Source organism: Monodelphis domestica, chromosome 4 (genome assembly GCF_027887165.1).
Source record: "Monodelphis domestica isolate mMonDom1 chromosome 4, mMonDom1.pri, whole genome shotgun sequence".
NCBI lineage: Eukaryota > Metazoa > Chordata > Mammalia > Didelphimorphia > Didelphidae > Monodelphis > Monodelphis domestica.
This window is the reverse complement of record NC_077230.1, coordinates 217,238,349-217,259,985: the sequence shown is the minus strand read 5'-3', so window position 1 is coordinate 217,259,985 and position 21,637 is coordinate 217,238,349. Positions and strand designations below refer to the sequence as shown.

The 21,637-nt window shown below is 35.1% G+C and overlaps 2 protein-coding genes across 4 annotated transcripts in view; one reads left to right on the top strand and one right to left on the bottom strand.

The window, feature by feature from the left end:
* Positions 1 to 12,142, top strand: part of DNAH7 (dynein axonemal heavy chain 7) — a 303,845-nt gene extending 291,703 nt beyond the window's left edge. Inside the window, exons 63-64 of the mRNA XM_007494538.3 lie at positions 11,040 to 11,143; positions 11,729 to 12,142. Coding sequence (XP_007494600.1) covers positions 11,040 to 11,143; positions 11,729 to 11,935 — 311 coding nt within the window. The 3' untranslated portion in view covers positions 11,936 to 12,142. The remainder of the gene's footprint in view (positions 1 to 11,039; positions 11,144 to 11,728) is intronic.
* Positions 12,143 to 12,145: 3 nt separating this feature from the next.
* Positions 12,146 to 21,637, bottom strand: part of SLC39A10 (solute carrier family 39 member 10) — a 146,115-nt gene continuing 136,623 nt past the window's right edge. For all 3 annotated transcript variants that reach the window (XM_056794138.1, XM_007494539.3, XM_007494541.3), the window contains 4 exons: positions 21,016 to 21,384; positions 20,037 to 20,117; positions 17,631 to 17,821; positions 12,146 to 14,917 (listed from right to left, as the gene is read on the bottom strand). In XM_056794138.1, the coding sequence (XP_056650116.1) occupies positions 14,759 to 14,917; positions 17,631 to 17,821; positions 20,037 to 20,117; positions 21,016 to 21,384 (800 nt within the window). In that variant the 3' untranslated portion in view covers positions 12,146 to 14,758. The remainder of the gene's footprint in view (positions 14,918 to 17,630; positions 17,822 to 20,036; positions 20,118 to 21,015; positions 21,385 to 21,637) is intronic.

Below are 21,637 nucleotides of genomic sequence, written 5' to 3'. Positions count from 1 at the left end.
AGACTATTTTTTAACTTTGATCTTTATGTTAAAATTTCACTCTGTTCCCAGGATGGGAGTCAGGGGAGAGCACACTATCCCTTCAAAATTCAGATTTTTTTCACATTGCTGTTTTTGAAGTTAGTTTTGGGAGTCTGGAAGTTTTTAATGCTTCTAAGGTGGTGTCATCTGGGGAGGAGTGTGATCATTGTTTCCTTGCAAGGGTAGGCTATATTGCTCCTCAGGGCCTCTGCTTCCTTAGGATAGCAAGTGCTCCTCTCAACCCTGGAATTATGACCTGGAGGTAGAAGTGGTTATAGGCAATGGAGTTGCCAAACCCTGTCCTTTGCCTAGTGCTAGCACAAGTGTCCTCTATAGTCTTTGATGATTCATCTAATTCATTTCATATTATCATCTCTGATTTCAAACTGTTGCTTTTGTTACCTCCAAATCTTACCCCTTATGTTGGTGCCATGTGGGCTGCAGGTGAAAATCCACCCCAAGGTCACAGATTTCTCTTTCTGACCTCCTAAGTTGTCTAAGGCTAGAATATCTCACCCAAATCTTTTGTTGATTCTGCTACTTCAGAATTTGATTTGAGGAACTATTTCAAAGTAGTTGAAATGTTGGGAGAGCTCAGCTGCTTCTTCTACCTTATCATCCTTGGCTTCATCCCAGATAAAATTAATGTAATTTAATTTAAAATAATTTAATTAATTTTAATTAAAATTAAATTTTAATAAGATATTTTTTCTTCAAAAATACTTTATTTTCCCAATTACATATAACAACAATTTTCAATATACTTTTTCTCAAGTTATAAGATCAAAATTGTTTCCCTTTCTACTGTCCTCCCCCTTAGAAGTGGTAAACAATTTGATCTGGGTTATACATTATTTATTATCCTGCAAAACATATTTCCACATTGTTTATTTTTGTAAGAGAATAATCATATAAAACTACAACCAAAAACAAAAACCTAAATAAACTGAGGTGAAAAAATTATATGCTTTGGTCTGCATTATGACTCCAAAAGTTCTTTCTCTGGAGGTGGAGAGCATTCTTTGTCAAAACTCCTTTAGAATTGTTCCAGATCATTGTTCAAGTAGCCATGTCTTTCACAGTTGATCAATATACAGTAATGCTGTTACTGTATACAATGTTCTTCCACTTCTCCTTATTTTGCTCATCACTTCATGAAGATCTTTCTAGCTTTTTCTGAAATCATCCTGCTTGTCATTTCTTACAGCACAGTAGTATTCCACCACCAGCATATACCACAATTTATCATTCCCCAATCAAGGGACATCCTCTCCATTCTTTTACTTATGATATCACTCTTTATATCTTAATCATATACCCATTTTGACCTTGTCTTAATATAAGGTATGAGATATTGGTCTATAATTAGTTTATGCCATACTGTTTTCCATTTTTCCCAGCAGTTTTTGTTAAATTATGAGTCCTTATTCCAAAAACTGGGGTCATTGGATTTATCAAACATTAGGTTGTGAAGTTCATCCCTGTATATTGTGTGTCTAATCTATTCCATTGATCCATCATTCTATTTCTTAGCCAGTACCAGAGCAGCTAGTACCAGTACCAGACCAAAGATTACTGCTTTATAGTACAGTTTGAGATCTGATGCTGCCAGGCCACATTCCTTCACATTTTTTTTCATTAATTCCTTGATATTCTTGACCTTTTGTTCTTACAGATGAATTTTTTTTCTAGTTCTATAAAAATTATTCAGTAGTTTGGTATGCCACTGAATAAATAATTTAAGTAGAATTGTCAATTTTATTATATTTTGGCCTTCACATGAGTAATTAATATTTTTCCAGTTGTTTATATCTGACTTTATTTGTGTGAAAAGCATTTTGTAATTGTGTTCATATAATTCTTGTGTTTGGCTTGGCAAGTAGATTCCCAGGTATTTTATATTATCTAAATTATTATTCTAAATGGAATTTCTTTTTCTATCTCTACTCAACTTTGTTGGTAATACATAGAAATGCTGATGATTTTTTGGGTTTATCTTGTATTCTGTAACTTTGCTAAAGTTATTTCCACTAGTTTTTTAGTTTATTCTCTAGTATTCTCTAAGTATACCATCATATCATCTGCAAAGAGTGATAGTTCAGTTTCCTCATTTCCTACTTTAATTCCTTTCATTTTTTTCTTTTCTTATTGCTAAAGCTAGCACTTCTAGTACAATATTAAATAAAGGTGATGGTAATGAGCTAAATCCTTACTTCACTCCTAATCTTCTGATGAGAACCTCTCTTCAGATGCTTGATTAAATTTGAATTTTAAAAAAGAATAAAAAGGGGGCTTCTCAAGCTAAATTATTGCTGTGGACAATGGACTGAGATGCCCACAGCTGGATCTCAAATCACAAGCTAGTGAATTTGTATGCACTTATGTTAGGTTAAGGAGTGGTGAAGCTGATTACGAAGTCAAGTTTTATTATTTCACAGGGATTTTACCTTGTGTCATCTTGGATATTCAGATTTAGTTACTATATATCTAATATACTCTTTTTTCCCCTTCAGTTTTTTGATGATCTGTTTCTCTTTTCACTCTCGAATACGCTCTAATGTCTAGTTCTTGGGGTTCGAGAGACCTATTCTCTCTCAAATCCTACAATATTATCAACTTCCATCTACACACTGATGTCTCATCAACACCTGAAGCTCAATATGTCCAAATGGATGTTCTTTCCCTTTAAATCCAGATTTCATCCAAACTATCTGTTCTCTTCAAAATACTCTGATTAACTCAGATTAATCTCCTTCACTCTTCCTTCTTCTTTACCCCTAGATTCAAGTAATTGCTAAGTCATGTGGCTTTTACCTTCATAACATCTCATTTATCCATCCTTTTACATAGACCAGAACTATTGTAATAGCTTTCTTTTTTTATAATAGCTTTCTAATTAATTTCTCCATAGTCTCTTCCCTCCTTTATCTGCCTTCCATAATGGTCCAAAGGCACTGGCCTGACCAACATCATTCCCTGCTCAAAAACCTTCTATGACTTCTTAATGCCTATAGGATAAAGTGAAAACTCCAATTCGGCACTTGGGTTCCTTATCTCATAATCTCTTCATGTAAAATTAAACTGCAAGTGTGTTCTCTCTCTCTCACTCTCTCTCTATTTCTCTCTCTCTCTCTCTCTCTCTCTCTCTCTCTCTCTCTCTCTCTCTCTCTCTCTCTCTCTCTCTCTCACACACACACACACACACACACACACAAGCAGCAGCTAGGGGGGTACAGTGGATAGAACTCTTGACCTGAAGTAAGAACTGAGTTCAAATTTAGCCTCAGACTATCTGTGTGACCCTGGGCAAGCCACTTAACCTGTTGATCTCACTTTCCTCAACTAAGAAATAGAGATGATAAAGACATCTATCTCCCAGGGTCATTGTGATCAAATCCGTTGGGAACTATTTGAAGTGAAAGACATTTTCTGCTTTAGCAGAAAGAACTTTTCTGGTCAGAATCTTTCTCCAAGCAAAAGCTTATTAATAAATGACATCAATTCACAGACTTGACTTTTTTTTTTAAGTGACAGGGAGAGTCTCAGGCTGAACTATTGTGGTCAGTGGACAGAGATACTCAGATCCAGAATCACAAGGCTGTGAATTTGTTTACTCTCATGTCATGAGAGAATATTTGTAAAGTGCTTAGCACAGTGACTGAATATTTGTTGCTGTTCATGCATTTCAGTCCTGTCTAATTCTTCATGATCCCATTTGAGGACTTTTTGGCAAAACTGATGGAATGGTTTGCCATTTCTTTTTCTAGCTGATTTTATAGATGATGAATCTGAGGCAACTAGGGTTAAGTGACTCACCTAGGGTCAACACAGCTAATATCTGAGGCCATATTTAAACTCATGAGAATGTCTTCCTGACTTTAGGACCTGCAGTCTATTCATGAACCATCTAGTTGTTCCCTCCCTCCTTCCTTCTTTCTCTTCCTCCATTAGACATCTCATCTCTGACTTCACGTATTTGCATAAGCCAGTCTTCCAATTCACTCCCTTCTCATCTCTGCTTTTGAAAGCCCAATCTTCCTTCAAAACTCAGCTCAGATGTTCATTTTAACCCTTCTAGAATAACTTTCCGTTTGCTTATCTGTTATATCCCCCTAGAACATAAATTCCTCGAGAGAAGGGTTAGTTAGTATCCCCCATTTCTGACTTTGCTCTGAATCAAATAGGAGAAACTGGTTTCAGTTGGATACCTATTTACTTTGTACTTCTTTTTCCTCTAAAGCAGAAGGATAAAGAGGGTGAGATATTGCTTGGTATTGAATGGGTTTGGCAAAGTTTCTGAAGAATTATCTATTTTTTTAAACCTGTCTGCAGAGTGGATGTGAGGTGTGTTTGGGGTGAAGACTGTGAACTCATTAATGTTCATCAGCAACTGGCAAGCAAGTCATTAAATTGTTCCTAGGTTGACACTTCTGTTCTCAACCTAATGGTTTATTTAACTGAGAGCTGTTCTCATTAGGTAATTTAGAGTATTAAAAATCCAATTATCCTGAAAGCAAAAACAAACATGAGAATCGGAGCTTGTTGGTAGTGGTACTAACAAGCATTTCACATGCTCAATAAGGATGGCAGCCATCAGTTAAAGAAAGACAACATTAAGTATGGACAGAGGCACACTCTAAATTGCTGATCACTGATAGTCTTCTTGGGCAAGTTACTTACATTCTTTGAGCCTCTATAAAATGAAGGGATTGGACTAGATAGTCCAAGTTTCTTCCCAGCTCTGTGGTTCCTTTTAACTATTAATGTTGTACCCCTGCTTACCTCTAGATATGGTTTGAATTTTTCTTTTTCTTATAGCATGATTTTAACTCTTTCCTTTTTGGACCCAGGTAATACACAGTTCAGTTTTTTTTCCCCAATCTTTCACTTTCAATTTATATTTGTCTTATTTTCGACTACACAATAAGTATTTAAGCACCTTCTCAGCACCAGATACTTTAAACATGTCTTTCTTGTACACTACTGAAGGATAGGTTTTATTTCTCTTTATTTTCTTGGATTGTTTATTCCATTTATATTTTAAACAGAAATTATTAGTTTTATATTTTCCTTATTTCTCAGGTACTGCCTGCTTTTTTAGTCACTTTTTAAGTCAGTACTGTGTCCCTGACATCAGTTTAGCTTGTACTTCTTGGATGCGAATAAATTTCTTCAGGCCCTCTTCTCTCCTAGTTCTATTTGCCCACTCAGATTCACTTGTTCAATTTTACTTATTTTTTTTATTTAGCTATTACTTTTCTCTTTTCTTGCCCAGTTAAATAAATGGTTTAAAATCCTCCCTTCTACTTCTTATTATTAGCAATATTTTTACTATTTCCTGTCCCAAAAAGTTTTCCTTAACCTGTTCTTTTCTCTTTCAGTCAATTCTGAATTTTGTGTGTGTGATTCATAGAGTATGAAATTATGTGGTTTTTCTTTATTTTTCTGTCCCCTAATGAGATGAAAACTTCTGAAATACTAGGCTTGCAGTCTCTTTCCTATTTATTATCTTTGGTAGATCTTACCCAGTCTTCCCTTTCTGAACTTTGTTCCATTCTTATAAATATGAATGTTATGCAAATAAAGTAACTACAGTATCCATGTCCTTTGATCCAGAGATTCCATTACTAGGATTATTATGCTTCAAGGAGGCCATTGAAAATAAAGTCCTTATATCTTTATAACAGCACTTTTTATAACAGACATAAAGGAGATGCTTGTTGATTGGAGAATGCCTAAACAAGCTGTGGTATATTAAGGTATTGGAATAGTATTGTGTTATGAGAAATGACAAATGTGATGAATACAGAGAAGCATGTTGAGAATGAAACTAAGCAAAGCCAAGAAGACAATGTATGTACTGACTATACCAATATAAATAGAAAGAATAACCATATACACACAAAAATATCAAAAATAAATATTACAAAATTATAAGGACTAAGCATGGCTTGAAAGAAGAATGAAGACATTCCCACTCTATCCTCTTGCAGAGGTAGAGCCCACATGTGTTGCACATTGCACATTTTCAGATTTTTTGAATGTATTGAGCAATTATTTTTTATTTTTACTTAATCCATTTTTTGCCTTAAAAATACTATTTGTTGGCTCTCAGGGAGGACAAATACTAGGGGGAAATCATGGCAATATAATTTTTAAAAAGACATCCATAAAAGCATGTTAAAGAAACTTTGAGAGAACCAATGTCAGATGGAAGCAGCTATGGATGACTGGATTTAGTCTTTAGACAAAACCACTAGCTGTCCTTACCATGACTGTTCTCAAAGATCCATTCCTTCTCATCTCTGGCTTTATGTTTTTCCCATTACTTTGGCTACCATCTCTAGACTCAGTTTTCCCCTTCTCTTGGTGTAGAATGCTGTTCATGAAGGAATACTCTCATAAAGATTTCCCAATGCACGAACATTCCCCACATGAAACCCTCTCATATCTCTTTCCCCATGGGGTTGCTCTTCAGCTCCCTCCTCTCACTAGAGAAATCCTCTGTCCTAGTCTATCTTTTTCCACTTCCTACAGTGCATCTCAACTCTTGTCAAGTTAACTACAAGAAGAACCATCACTGTTCAATCACAGACTTGGCAGGGATCAGATTTAATCCATAGTATATCATATCAACTCCTTCCCCTGTTTCTTTACATCCTTTTTAAATCTTTTGTTCCTTGGATCTTTTTATCATTTGATTATCCCTATTTTTACTTTTACCCTAAAGATATACTAGTTATGTGGATTTCTCCTTAAGCAATAGCTTCTAAAAATGAAATCATTAATGTAATCAATTTTTTTTTGGATACGTATTCACCTTTATTCTACTTTTGTTGTTTACAAATTGAATAGTAAACACTTACCTGAGAATTTTTAAAAATTGAAATATCTCAAATCCTTCACTTTTTTCGATCAACCATTTGTTGAATGTCATTTTGGTTTACAGGTTAGTTTGGGGTTTGTTCGGTTTTTTGGCATTTGTTACTCCCTTCTCTCTGGCTATTTCTGGTAAAAGTGGAATAGAGCCAAGTTATTTTAATTTCCTTTCCACTGTATTTAACAGTCATTCTTAGGCTGCTTGCAAATTTTGCTCATTATCACTGAAATTGTCAACTTAACCACAACATACATTGGAATTTGATGCAGTTTCCTCTGGTGGTGAGTGTGGATTCTCTCAAATGATGCATTTTCATTATGTTAGTGGCACTAAGAAGCATTTAACATGCTAATAGCCCTCAATGAGGATGGCAGCCATCAGTTAAATAAAGACACCATTAAGTCAACTATTGAAGTATGAACACAGGAACAATCTACTAAGTTGTTGATAATTGATAGATATTAGCCTCCTTGGGCCTCAATTTACTCATCTGTAAAATAAGGGGATTGGACTGGATAGTCTAAGTTTCTTTACAGCCCTAATATTCTAATTCAGAGGTTCTGGGAGGAAATCTGCCATTCTGTTCTTCAATCAAGAGCCCTAGAGGCAGAGGGTCCCAATGATTTGTGTTTCAGGATTGATGTGGTCATGCAGGTTTACAAGTGATGAAGTTCTTGGGGGCACTATAGAGAAGTCCCAAGGACTGCAGGAAAGTGAGAAATGGACACACATACACACCTCATTTCTTATATTATTCCTTGCATTATGATAGTCACATTTTAAATAATTTTCCATGCTGTCCTATAAAATACGTGATCTTTTAAGTTTTCTGTGCATAGTTTGTCTTCAAGGTCAATTGCGTTTTGCTTCTCTCCTGTCAAATTTTTTCTTCAGTGTTTTGAGTTCTAAATCTCTTAATTTCTCTTTCATAGATTCTATTTTGTTGTCAATTTTTCTTTTCTAACTACAATTTAGAATTCATCCTAGTGTCTACGAACGTCATTTAAAAAATATTCTGGAATTACCATGAGGTTTAATAATAACTGGGAATAAGTACTAGCAAGCAAAAATGATTTGGTTTATATCTCACTACATTTGTTTAAAACATTCTGGCTTTTCTTTAAGGTTTTATTCTCTTTTCTTGGATCCACTTGTTGCTTTTCATTCAAACTTTTCCCCTTGTTTTTACTTCACTCTTTTGTCTCTTCCCCTGCCACTGGTGCCTAAATTTTTATGGCTCAAGTACAGAGGATCTGGCTCTCTCACCCTAAATCAATTTAGTACAATGGGAAAAGCATTAATTCAGGAGGCAGAAAACCTGGGTTTCGTGTTCTGCCTGTGTCTCTTACTACCTGTTTAACTCATGCTAATTCTACATGTTGCTGATTATACAATCTCAGTATTAAATTGATAAAAGTAATTATTTTTTAAGTTAAATTGCTACATTAAAGCCAGTAGTCATTAATTTATTGTTAAGTACTGATTGTGTGCACATTTGGCCAAGTACTAGAGATAAAAAGATAAAAAATTATACCACCACTGTTTTAAAGGTCTTAGTAAGTAATTGAAGCATGTATACACAAATAAATACAAATAACGAGGTTAGAACAAGATAAGTGCATAGGAAAAGTCAGAGAGAAGGGAAGGAGAAGTCATGAATGCTTCATGAAATTTTTGAAAAGAGATTGCATCTAAACTAGACCTTAGAAAAGAATTTCAACCAGTGAAGCTATGTGGGGAGGCTGTCTAAAAATAAGGGCCTGCAGAAATGCATGGAGGCAAGGGAATACCTAGTAAAAAAGCATAGCTGAAATATAAATTGTGAAAGGAAATATTAAATATTCCTCAAAAAGTACATTGGATGCAAACTTCAGAGAGCACTTTAAATTTTGGTCATTTTTCCTAAAAATGCTGAAGAACCATTGAACACAAGGGAAGAAATGATAGCAGCAGTGAATTAGAAAGATTGCTTTGGTTGCTACATGGAAGGTTGGATAGAAGAGGGTCTAGGCAATATTAGAATAATTAAGACGGAGGTAACTAGGGTGATGGCAGTATACAGGAAGAGAGAGGAGATACTTCACAGAAGAAATGATAGGATTAGGCAGCTGACTAGATGTTGTAGAATGGAGAAGAATCAAATGATGTTCGGGTTTCAATCCTGGATGCTACCAATCATTCAATGAGCATTTCTTAAACATTAAATATTGGAAACAGTATAGATAGAAAAAAACAATAGCAACTATGAGATAACAGGCTAAACTGGATCCCAATGAATTAGCACTTGAGCTGAGCCAAGAATTTAACATGGCAAATAAGGAAGAGTATGAATGTGTGAATGCCAAAAAGAATTTTTATTTTATCTTAAAGAAGGAGCTTCTTAAGCAGAGGATTAGCATACTCCAGGAGACCAAAGTTTTAGAAATACCAATTGGATGACTATATGAAGAATAGGTTGTGAACTTTAGATTATTCCACCCTACTAACAAAATCAGGAATGTCTACACCCATACTTAAGGATTAAGTATCTAGGAGGATAGCCTATGATAGACATGTGCTAGCAAATGACAAATCAGAAATGACAGACTCCTGGGCTCTCCTAAGTCAAGCCAAGATACCATTGGTACATGTGAGATGCAGGAAAGTGATGTAAAACCGTCTATATATTTCGCGTCACTTCCTCTCTCCAGCCTCTTTGACGGCGGAGAGGTGGCTGGTGGCAGTGTGCTGAGCATGTCGGCATCTTGGCGTGGAGGCTGCTATTGTCTGAGTTTAACAGTGAGTTTTCCTTGATGCCATACTGGAAGAAGCCTAGTAACCTAGTTCAGGTGAGGCTCTTCTGAGATCTCTTGGTGTTTAGGCTGATTTTTCTCTCCTTTACCTTCCAAACACTATACTCTTAGAGAAAGTCTCTAATCTTCAAGGACCTTGTGGCAGAGGACTTTGAACTCTCCTGGCACAGGCCGGGCGAGAGAAATCCTATACCTTTCCCTCTGTCTTCTCCTTGATTTCTTCCAGAGAAATCCCTCTTTTCCCTCTCTCTTCTTGATTTCTTCCCTATATATTGATTAAACCACCATAGATTTCCAAACTGACGAGTATTTTATTTGGGAAATCCCCTTGTGACCAAAAATCAAACTTAGATTAGGCCACAACCCTAAATTATCCTTACAAGGTTCAAGAGATCTTAAGTAGTCTAGAGAAGAGGTTTAAGGCTTGAACTAGGGTAGCAGCTATTTAACTGAATAGATGTGAACTATATTATGGAGATAGATTCAATACCTTGACAACTGATTGGATAAAAGATCACAGTTCATATTAGAAGTGGAAAATAAAAAAGGAAAACAAAAGAATACTTTGAAGATTGTGAACCTAAGTGATTAGAAGGATGGTGGTATCCTCAAGAAATGTGGGGCTTAGGGAGTGGGAAGGAAGAATGAAACCTTCTTTGGATGTGTTGAATTTGAGTTATGCCTAGTAGACCTGCAGGTGGTAATGAGGGACTGGAGTTCCAGAACAGATTGGGCCTGAATCTCTTGATCTTGCTTACCACCAAGGTAGTGTAGTGAGAAAGTTGGGCCCAGGGGACACCACATTTAGTGGGTGGGACAAGACGGATGGTCTCACAAAAAAGACTAAGAAGCATCTGCCAGATAAGAGAACTTTGTCTTACTTCTCTGAGGTATATTACTTCTTAACTGATTTTTTAAATTCTTTCCTTACTTCACTGAGACAGCATGGCATAGTGGAAAGTTAGTAAGAAAGATTTGGGGTTCACTTCTTGCCTAATAGTCTTTCTAACCCTGGGCAACCTCTGTGCTAAGTTGAAGAGAAAATCTCCATATAAGAAACCTTAAACTGAGAGTTCCCTTTACCAAATGTCCAGTCTCTATCTCTATCCTATTGACCTTGTATTCAAAGTTTAAGGAGTCTTACTATTGCATGCCCACATTGCTTGCTTTTATTTTGGCTTCAGGATTTCCCCTGATTAGCATTTCAAAAAGTGTGTATAAATGTATAATTTCAGTAACTCTACCTATTTAGTTTGACAGAACCTAAACCTATCTAAACAATGAAAGTACTGGAGATAAACTGATGGTATTTTTTCTATTAAAACATCTTTTTTAATTAAAATTAGGTGTGTACGTTTACGGATTGTTTCTAGATGGAGCATCCTGGAATCGGAAGATCAAGAAATTAGCAGAATCTTATCCCAAAATCCTGTATGATACAGTTCCGGTGGTCAGTATTTTTCTATTAACACTCATATAAATTTTAAGAGAGAATATGAAATGCCTTACTCTTAATGTCAAGATGCTTATTAATAACACCGTAATGTGGTTTTTCCCTCCAAATGACTCAAAAAAAGAAGGGTTTCCTAAAATATTTTTAAGCAATAAACCTGGCTTAAGTCTCTGAAGTACATGATTTTCTTGGATATGTTACATTCTGGTTATGGAAAAATCAGGCTCATTTCTTAATGTAGTAAAAGTAAGCCTTATAATAAATAGAAGCCCTTTGAGAAAATGACAGTTGGGCCATATGCCTTTTTGGGTCTTTTCCAACTGGGCTTAAATTTGTTTCCATTCTGAAGTTTCATCCCAAAATCAGGTCAAAGGTATAAGGTAGAGAAGACTCCTACAACATATACTGAAAATCAAAAGAGTGTGTGTATTAAAGGATGAAACTAATTAACAAGATTTCTGAAAATGACAAAAAACTTTTGCTACTCTATCAGAAGAAATGGTCAAATTAAAATTGTTGCCACCATTTGTAAACATATACATCTAGGGATAAAGAACTTTCTTTTCTCCCATTTCCTTACAGATGTGGCTGAAGCCTTGTAAGCGGTCAGAAATACCAGAACGGCCTAGTTACATTGCCCCCGTCTATAAAACAAGTGAGCGGAGAGGAACGTTATCAACTACTGGCCATTCTACTAACTTTGTGATTGCAATGATTTTGCCTTCAGATAAACCTCCAGAACACTGGATTGGAAGGGGTGTGGCATTGCTTTGTCAGCTTAGTTCATAGCCTTAAAGTGTCATTTTCCTGTAGATAAACCCTTTTCTTGTCACAGTGGGTTGAGAATAAGTGTACTTTTTAAACTTACCTTTATAAATTTTAAATAATTGACTAGATTTATGAGATTGTGAACATATTTATATAGCAAACAAAATATTTTTAACTCATACAATAGTTGCATATAAAGATGTTTGAAATAAAAGAAACTAAACCATTTCCTTGCTCTTTTGAATAACTTTATTTTGGGAGAGTTCCTTATGCATTAGGAACATACATAAAATGAACACACCACTGCTGACAAACAAAAACAGCATTTAATCATTTCCAGCTTTAAAAAATTTTTAAAGTGATTTAGTTATAAAGTTTAGATATCTCAGCAAGTATCACCTTGCAGGACCATCATCACATTTAAACCATAGAATCATTGTTAATGGAAAAAAAACTCACACTGTATCTAGTTAACTACAGTATTTCTAAGCATAATCACAGCTGATTGAGTGCAATGTGATCTACATCAAAATTCATATGGATGTCACACAGTGACAGCATTGTAACAAGAAACATTAATGATCTCCAACATATAAAAGTTGAATCAGACCATTCAAGCTGAATGGACTGTTGGAGCCAAAGAGAAATGTAGTGGAATTCCGATTGTCTAATAGGACTTAAAACTGTACATTAGAATGGTCTGGAACCAAATACTGGTGGGAACCTAAATAAAGACTAGAAGCAACAGATACATTACTCTTCACAAAAGGTTGAAAAAACTTCTAGCAAATGAGGACAGTTATTTCATTCTTGAGAAAAATGTAAAGCCAAACACGAACAAACTCATTTCTTTTAAAATCAGCCATTTAAGGCAAGGTATGTATTCAGCTGCTGAATTTCATAAAATGTTTTTTTAATGCAGTAAATGTAAATGCTGGAATGCAGAATTAATGTCAAAAAAAAATCTTAGTTCTGAGAGACACTTGAATCACTTGGAGTTGGCAGCACGTTTCCTCTAGACGGTCCCAAGTACCAAGCAATAAGTTGAGATTCTCCTAATTAAATGTCCAATGCTGTGAAGAGTATTCCCACTGTCCAAGTGCAGAAGCCCAATTTGTGGCAATGAGAGTTTACTGCTATAGCCAGAGCTCTTTTATCAAACTAAAACCTAACTCAGAATAACAACAACACAGACGCCCCCCTACCCACTGCTCAAAGCATTAAGAACAAATACTGGCAGGCACCTAATAATACCTAAGTATATATGCTGTTCTCCTCAAAAAAAAAAAATTAAAAACTTTTTAAAAAAATTAAAAGGGCAAAAGGAATGGGGACAGGAGGAGAATGGAGAAGAAGGAGGAGGGGAAGACTAAAATAGAAAAACTTCAAAAATGGAATGGAAAGAGTTTGGCTCTTATTAAGGTATTAGAGTAAGAAGATTTTAGAAGCAGCTAAACTGGTTGCCAAGCAGATGAAGACAAAACTGGCTGCACAGAGTTCAAATATAGCTTACCTGGCGTACATAGAAATGAAGACTGTAACACATGTCAACAGAAGGCTACATGCTTATGACCAGCACTGAGGGTCATCAGGTCAAAATGTAGGATGATAAACATGGCTTGCACTTCTCACAAATCATTCACAATTGTAGGAGACCTAAAAAAGTAATCAGGCACACATAGTGTCTTCTCTTGGCGTGAAAAAGTAAAACTGATTTTACTAGGTCAAGGCCTCTGATAATTTCATGTAATCCTCCAAACCTACTTGGTTCCATTAGAGCCATTGAAATGGACTCCTTTGCTATTAATTCTTTGAATAACCATTACTTTTTAATGCACAAATCCTGAATACTGGTTTTCTGGCACAGCCACAGTTTAATGCAACTGGCTCAAATGCCATTGTTTTAAAAGTAATACATTCAGAACTACAACACAGCTTCCCATACAGGTCACTAACAATGCAGGCAACATGAAAACCTGTATTTGGACCATGCTTGAGGGGGTGGTACATTATTTCTTTGATTTTTTTTTTTTTAGGGCACTGCTATGAAAAAAAAAGAAAGGAAAAAAAGCTTTACCTTGTCCCCAAAATAACCACACTATTAATACTAAGAACCATTAGGAATCTTTCATTAAACCAGAGTTCACACAAACATACAATCACTATTTCTCAGTAGTTTAGGCTGCAAGTGAAACCACTATGCAAATATATACAAAAATAGTAACTCTATGGACACAAGAATCAGGGCTTGCCCCCACACTAAATACAAACTCGAATGCAGCCTGAATCTTCCTACTAGTTCCTACAAGCTAACATCAAATCTAATAATTTTTATGCTATTTAAAAGTTGATCCCTATTACCATACAGTTATATGTAGCTGAACTACAAGTCCCAGAATACTATAATTATGTTTGCTCAGAGTGAACAAAAAAGGTGTGCCCAGCATCAAGTCCATTTAAAATCTTTCTATGTTAGCAAGGATTTGGTTCAAATTCTAGTTCTCGGGGCACATCACAAACAAGTCTGAGCAGCCCTAATAGTGTTCTTGGGAATTCTAACCAGAAAAGGTTTTAGAGCATCTTCATCAAACCTATACAAATATCGGTCCATAGAGTCCCATTTTTTTCCTTATTTTATCATTCGTCCTTTTAAAGACCAGTTGTCACTCAGGAAAAATAAGCATGAGCTCCGCTGTCTTTCATGGTTATATACAAATTTATGAAACTTGTAAGTAGTGCAAGCCACAGTCTTTCTCAGGGAGAGCATTGTGCATACAGTACAACGGGGCAGGTGCAAAGCCATACAGCAACATCATTGTGGCCGACAGTGATTACTGGGAATGGTCAGAACTGGATGTCAAACACAATTTTATCTTCATAGAGGGCAATCACCAGCATGATGGCAAACCCAAAAAGTAATCCAAAATTCTGAAGAATAAATTGCCCCACAGGACAATAGCCATGTTCTTCATTGTCACCATCACCATGCAGCATTTCTGGAAGCTGAAAAAAGAAAAACATTCTTAAAAAATTGGTTTTGGTCCAGTCATTTTTGTCAATTGTTTTCTAGTATCCTATATCTTGATAAAAGAGGTAGGCATAAGGGATAGGGACAACCTTGAATTTTAGGTAAATCTGTTCCAAGCAACTCAATAAACTACAGAGAAGGTGCCTATTTGTATTGGGAAATGGAGTTTTTTAATTGGGAGCTTGCTTCAGAAATTAAAAAACAAGTCTAATCTCATCTAATTTTAAAACCTCAATTAAGCAGTATATACCACTTTCCACAGTATATACAACTCTTGGGAGTAATATATACATCACAAGAAAGCAAGCTGACAGCAAGCATTTGTTTAAATAAAAATTGAGCCTTCAAGTGGTCTCGTGTCAGACTACATTCAGCTTATTTTCCTATACTGTTTACATTCCTAGTTATATGTCTATTTAATTGAGAACTCAAGTTTTTAAAAAATGAACTCACAGTCACTGAAAGGTCCTGAATTATGCTTGATAGATGTTATTTCCTAAGGCAGCAAAGCTAACTAATAGATTTTAAAGCTGAGGCCTCAGAGGATCAGAACCATATTTATAGATGTCTCAATATACAGTAAGTGCTTATGTCTGAACTGATTAATCAAAAATCTTTTTTTTTTTTTAATCAAAATGAGTCATGTTATCACTTGGTTAACACCAGAAAACACTGAGTTACCTGTCATTCTCCTACAGATCACTTTGACCATTGAAAGAGACTTTTCTCACTGACACACTATAAGCACTTCAACTAAAACTTTTTGAGGACAGAGATCTTATGCTTTTTGTTGACAGGCCTACAACACATAAGAAAAATTAAGTAAATCTGTTTTTTTGAGAGGTTTAAGACATTATCCTTTTTTCTACATGTAATTCCAAATACACAAGATAATGCAGAATGGACAAACTGATGACCAAGGGGTAGTGTGCCGTTAAGGTCCTCATCAACTGTCAGTAGCTCTGTTACTGTTATTAGTACTGTAATAACAATAACAACTGTAATTACTATAATAATAACAGTAGCTAACATGGTATTTTGTAAATCTATATAAACTATAATAGCAACAGTAACTAATATGAGGGCTTGCAATTTTATATAAACACTGGTCTGTTTACATAATGGTCTGTACACACTTTACATATATTAGCTGATTTGATCCTCACTTAACAGAATGGGAAACTGTAGCTGAGGGGTTAACTGCACTTCTCAGTGCCTCTCCTTTAGAATCCTAATCTCCTTTCAAGACTCACCTTAGGTGCAGTAATCCATAAAGACTTTCTTGATTTCTCAAATTGTTAGGATTCTCTTCTTCCAAATTACCTACAATTTGGTTATCTATGTGCATATTATATGCCTCCTCTCATCCTAGGAGAATTTAAGGTCTTTTGTTTTTGTCTTTATAAACCCAGTACCTTGCATATAATAGGAGATAAATGCAGAATTGGAGAATATCTTATCTTATAGAATACTGAATATAATAAGAAAACTAGATATATTATAGGATTTATAATGAACAATTCTGCTAAGATGTCTAGTACAAGTTAATGTAGTTAGAAGTTGGGCAGGAATAGTGATACCAAAGGAAATTTAGACAGAATGAGTATCAACACAGAATCAAATCTATGATATATTACTAATGCAATCCTTTGGGCTTTAAGATTTTACTGTTGAGAAGAGAGATTTTTTTGATTTTTTTAAATCAACTGACTAAAATTAATTTTATAAATGTTTTTTAAAATGGGCCTCTTATGTATGAATAAGAATTCTAGTATTTGATGTTAACAGATGAAACTAATTTCTGTGTTAAATTTTAAGAACATTGACAATTTTTCATGCTTATTTGGCGTTCTTTTAGAAGTTATATCATTTTAGAATGAGACTAACTGATCGCATCCTACTGGTAGAAAGGGGAACAAATGTCTAATTTATTTTGGAAAGAGTGAATATAGTACAACACACAGTATAATTTGTTGTTCAACAAATACTAAAGCAAGAGAATGGTTGATATAAGGATACATTACCTTTTTTAAAAAAATAAAAATAAATTTTTAACTTTTCCCAGATTACATGTCAACACAATTTTCAATATTCATTTTCTAATATTTGGCAATGTTTTCTCTATAGCACTCCTCCCCCAATATATTAACTTTAGCTTGAATTATAATTCAATGATATCCCAAATGCCTAAATCAACACACATTAGAAGACTCATCACACTATGCCCAGTAAGTCCACATAAAGGTCTATATTATGCAGCACATCTTGTTGGCCTTGATTCCCATTTAAAAACAAAAGTTAATTCAGACAAAAACTTTACAAAAGTGATTGCAGCATTGCATCTCAATCACTTAAGAGTCACAATCATTGTCAATAAAGATTTTACTAGTTGTAAGACTGGTTGGGATGAATTTACTTTCTGTAACCACTGTATGTTACCATGTAAAAAAAGGGAATCTGAAATCATAGACTCCATTACACAGAAACTTATTTGTTGTTTATAGTATAACAAAAATGTTTTCTTTTTTTCATAGTCAAACTTACAGATAGTAAGAAGGTGCTAAAATGTTTTCTGTAGCATGGCTCTAGATTCTTCCTAATCTTGCTTTCAGTAAACTGTTGATTATACTCTGTGAGAAAAATGCTTTATCTTACTATGGGCAATAAAAACACAAAATTAAGTCTTACCATATCCACCAAGGCTACGTAGAGAAACATGCCTGCAGTAATGGCAAAGATCCAGAGGGTGATGTTATTGGCATACTGACCCACAGCTGTGCCAATAAGCATACCTATATAAGCCATCATGGCAGAGAGAAGGTTGTACACAATAGCTTGTTTTACTGTCATACCAGCTTTAAGGAGGACTGCAAAATCACCTACAATTAAAGCAAAGTGGATACATTTTAAATACAGCTGAATGAATTAATGTATATAGCTTCCCTCACTTACATTATTCTAATTCAAGTTAAACCACTTATAAAAGACAGAAGGCCCAATTAAATATCTTTATCTCTTAAAAAAAACAATGAATTTTATGTTTTTAAACTGCCATTTTGACTACAGGTACAGAGCATAAGAAATAAGACATATTAGAAAGATTACAGACATCCAATATACTAAGTAAATTGTCAGTATCTTTTGCTGAATTCTTATCTAGGAATGTTGGACACTACTTTTTTTGCAATGTTTTTAGACAGAGAAATGATAACTTTCATAGGAATTTTCTTTATAAAGATAGGGAAGGAGGAAAAAAAGGAAACAAGTACTTTATAAATATTATCTCCTTTGCTCCTGACAACAACCCTGAAAAATAGGAGCTATTATCTCCATTTTACAGCTAAGGAAACTGAAGTCAGAGGCTGACTCCAGAGAGGAACTAAGATCTTTCTGATGCCGGGCCCAGCACTCTATCTGCTAACCAGAGCTGACGCTCTCATAATACAGAGGCCACACCTAGGACAATGAACAGCTGAACAAGGAATCAAACCATGAGAAAATTCTATTTCTAGCAATGATAAGAGGAAGAAATGGCAGTCCCCCAGCCTTTATGGAAACAGCATATTGGTTCACTCCCTATGGTGAGAATCTGGCTCACAAGGGCCCAGGCAAGACATTTCATACACCCCCCCATGTCCTTAATCCCTGCAGTCTCACCCCACAGGAGAGCAAGCACATATCAGAAAAAAAGGAGAAAAGTCAGCTAAGACACTGGGGGTATAAAAAGCATCAGGAACTTTCATGGACAGGCTGGGTCCCATGACAGGATCCATATGTATGTTCTCTATAAAAAGGATTAAGCACCAAATGGCCCACCTAATTCCACACAGAAGAGGAGTAGGTCTCTACCTGATTCCCCTAATTCTGGATTAATTCAGAGATGATGACAAAGATAATGTATTTTTTGAAAGCGGAAAAGAATCGAATTTTGCTGTAGTAGCTTTCAGCAATCATAAAGAAAAGTGACTGTGATTTTAAGATCAAAGAGAGTTGAACTTGATGTTAATGATAGGAGTTTGTCAAATTCAGATTTAACACTTCAATAAAATAATTTGATTCCACTCAGAAATGAGTGTTTCTCAGTTCCAGAATGAGAATCCTGCTGGCACAGTATTTTCAATCTATTTTTAAAACTATATAACCCCACCCCATCAAAAAACCAACCCACAGAGTTAGCAAATTAAACCATAAAGAGATTGCACTGTTTCCTCATGACTGTTATCTGATTTAGCTTTTTAAAAGATAATGCTTGACATATGAATATAACCTGAAGGTAGAGGGAAAGAAATGGATCAGCTTTCTTAAAAGACTTCATTGCCACAGAAAATTAGGAGAAGCTTCATATCTAAAAAGTTTCTAGGATAAGTTAGGTTAGAATGAAGAAATATGTGTATTATTCAAAAAAGAATTAGTTTTGTCAAAAATTAACCATTTCCTCTGTCTTAAGTTTTTTAGCTAATTGAATGGAGAACATACACCAAACTAGATGTATATACTGCTATTAGAAGTAATGTTTTTAAAAACCTAAGAATTACTTTTAATAGATATTTAGACAGCTTTGACTATACCATATGAAACAGCTAGCTAACAACAAAACAAAAGAGTTTTAGAACTGAAAGAAAACCTAGAGATAATCTAGTTTATAACTTCCTAATTTTTAGGGAAAGAAACTAAAGGAGAGTAGTAGGGTGATTTCTCAAAGTCACAAAGCCAATTACTGGATTCAAAACCAGTCCCCCTGAATCCAAATACAAGGTGCTTTCCTATTACCCTCACTAGTTTTATAGATAGAAGTCAATTCTATAAACCACTGAATCTTGAAATATAATTGGCCTGGCATAGTCTCTTCCCTCTTCCTTGTTTTTGGAAGAGAAGAAAATCAATCTAGGGGAAAAGGTAGAACAGATTCAATTGGCCAACAAGAGCTCTAACTATTTAAATGTATTTCAAAACAAGTAAAAGGTACCCACAATTTCTAATCCCTAGTAGCAATAATCTAAATCTAATAGAAAATGGTTTTTCAAATATAATTATATGAATTCCAAGCCAAAAAAAAAGATACACTATGAATTTGTTTTAAAAAAAACTAATTACCTAATTCATGGGGAAGTTCATGGCAAAAAACCGCGATAGAAGTACTAATGCCTCCAGTCAATCCAGCACTAAAAGCTGCTCCTGTTTTAAAAAAAAAGGGGTGGGGTTGGGGGTGAGAGAAAAGATACTTTTATTGTTTTGTCATTAACAAGACTAGACAGTTTGCATCTTTCCCTGATCTAAAATGAATGTTCACCATACCAGTATCTTGACTATATTTCTTAAAAGCTGCATTCTGTGGACATAACTGAATTAGGATGAGAGCATTCACAAAAAAGTCACATTTGCCTGTGAGTCAGCAATGCAAGGCACTCATCAAAATACTAAGTCATCTACTGCCATCTGATTCAATGAAGCTCTGGAATGGCCAATCACCAGCATTTTAACCTCTCTTGATACTGTAGTCTCACATTCAGTTTTAGCATATAACTCATATATATTAAGTGGCAAATACATAAAACAGGAAAAAGGTTTTTCATTAGAAAGAAAAAAGATAATACAAGCTCCCAAAGATGATACACATTGTGCTAATAGATGAAACATCAATGGTTTCATCAGTGTGGTCTTTCTACCCAATTAAGATCCAACCTTGGGGCAGCTAGTTAACAAGGTGAATAGATTAACAGGCCAGGAGTCAAAAGGACCTGGGTTTAAATCTGGTCTCAGATACATCCTAGCACTGTAATCCTAGAGAATCCCTTAGCCCAAATGACTAGTCCTCACCAGTCTTCTGCCTTGAAATTAATAATTAGTATCAATTCTAAGATGTGCTTAGATTGTGGCCAGAAAGTGTTGTAAGTAGGATTTGGACCAGAACACAGCTTCTTTTTGACTCTAGTTTTAAAATTTATCTACTGCTACACCATACTACCACTTATTTTCATTTAGTACATAAAAGAGAATAAGAAAAGAACGTCATTGAAGAGATTATTGACTACAAATAAAAACGTTTTAAATTCTTAAGTCTATGCTAACTTACCTATTGCTAAGCCATCACTGAAGTTGTGGATGCCATCCCCCATGATTACCATCCAAGCTATATTAGCTATTCCAGTTTCCTTCAGATCTGACCCAGAATGGCAAGGTCCATGTGAATGATGAGAATGTTTGTGGTGCCACTGATGATTGTGCTTCCTCAGCACAGTCTTGCTTTCCTCGTGGTTGTTATGTGCTGCACAATGAAGATCATGCTCATGAACTGCAATTACACCATCACCATGAGAATGGTCCATAATTTTCTCTTCTTCTATACAAAGGTAGTGCTTAGGAGGGGATTCTGGCTGGCCTTCCAACTCTGTTAGTTCAGTTTCATTAAGTCGATCTTCAGACACAACTGAATCATCAGTTCCTACATTTGGAGCCAAAAATTTTTTTAAATTAAAACTTAAAAAAAAAATATATATATATATGTATATATATGTATGTCTGTATAAGCATATTAGATATATATGTGTATGTGGCAATAAACAATTCAACGAATACGAAATTGTTAGAGTTTACCCAGATACCATATTAAGAAGATGAAAATAAAGACTTATTCCTTGTTAAAATATTACCAAGGGGGCAGCTGGGTAACTCAATGGATTGAGAGCCAGTCCTAG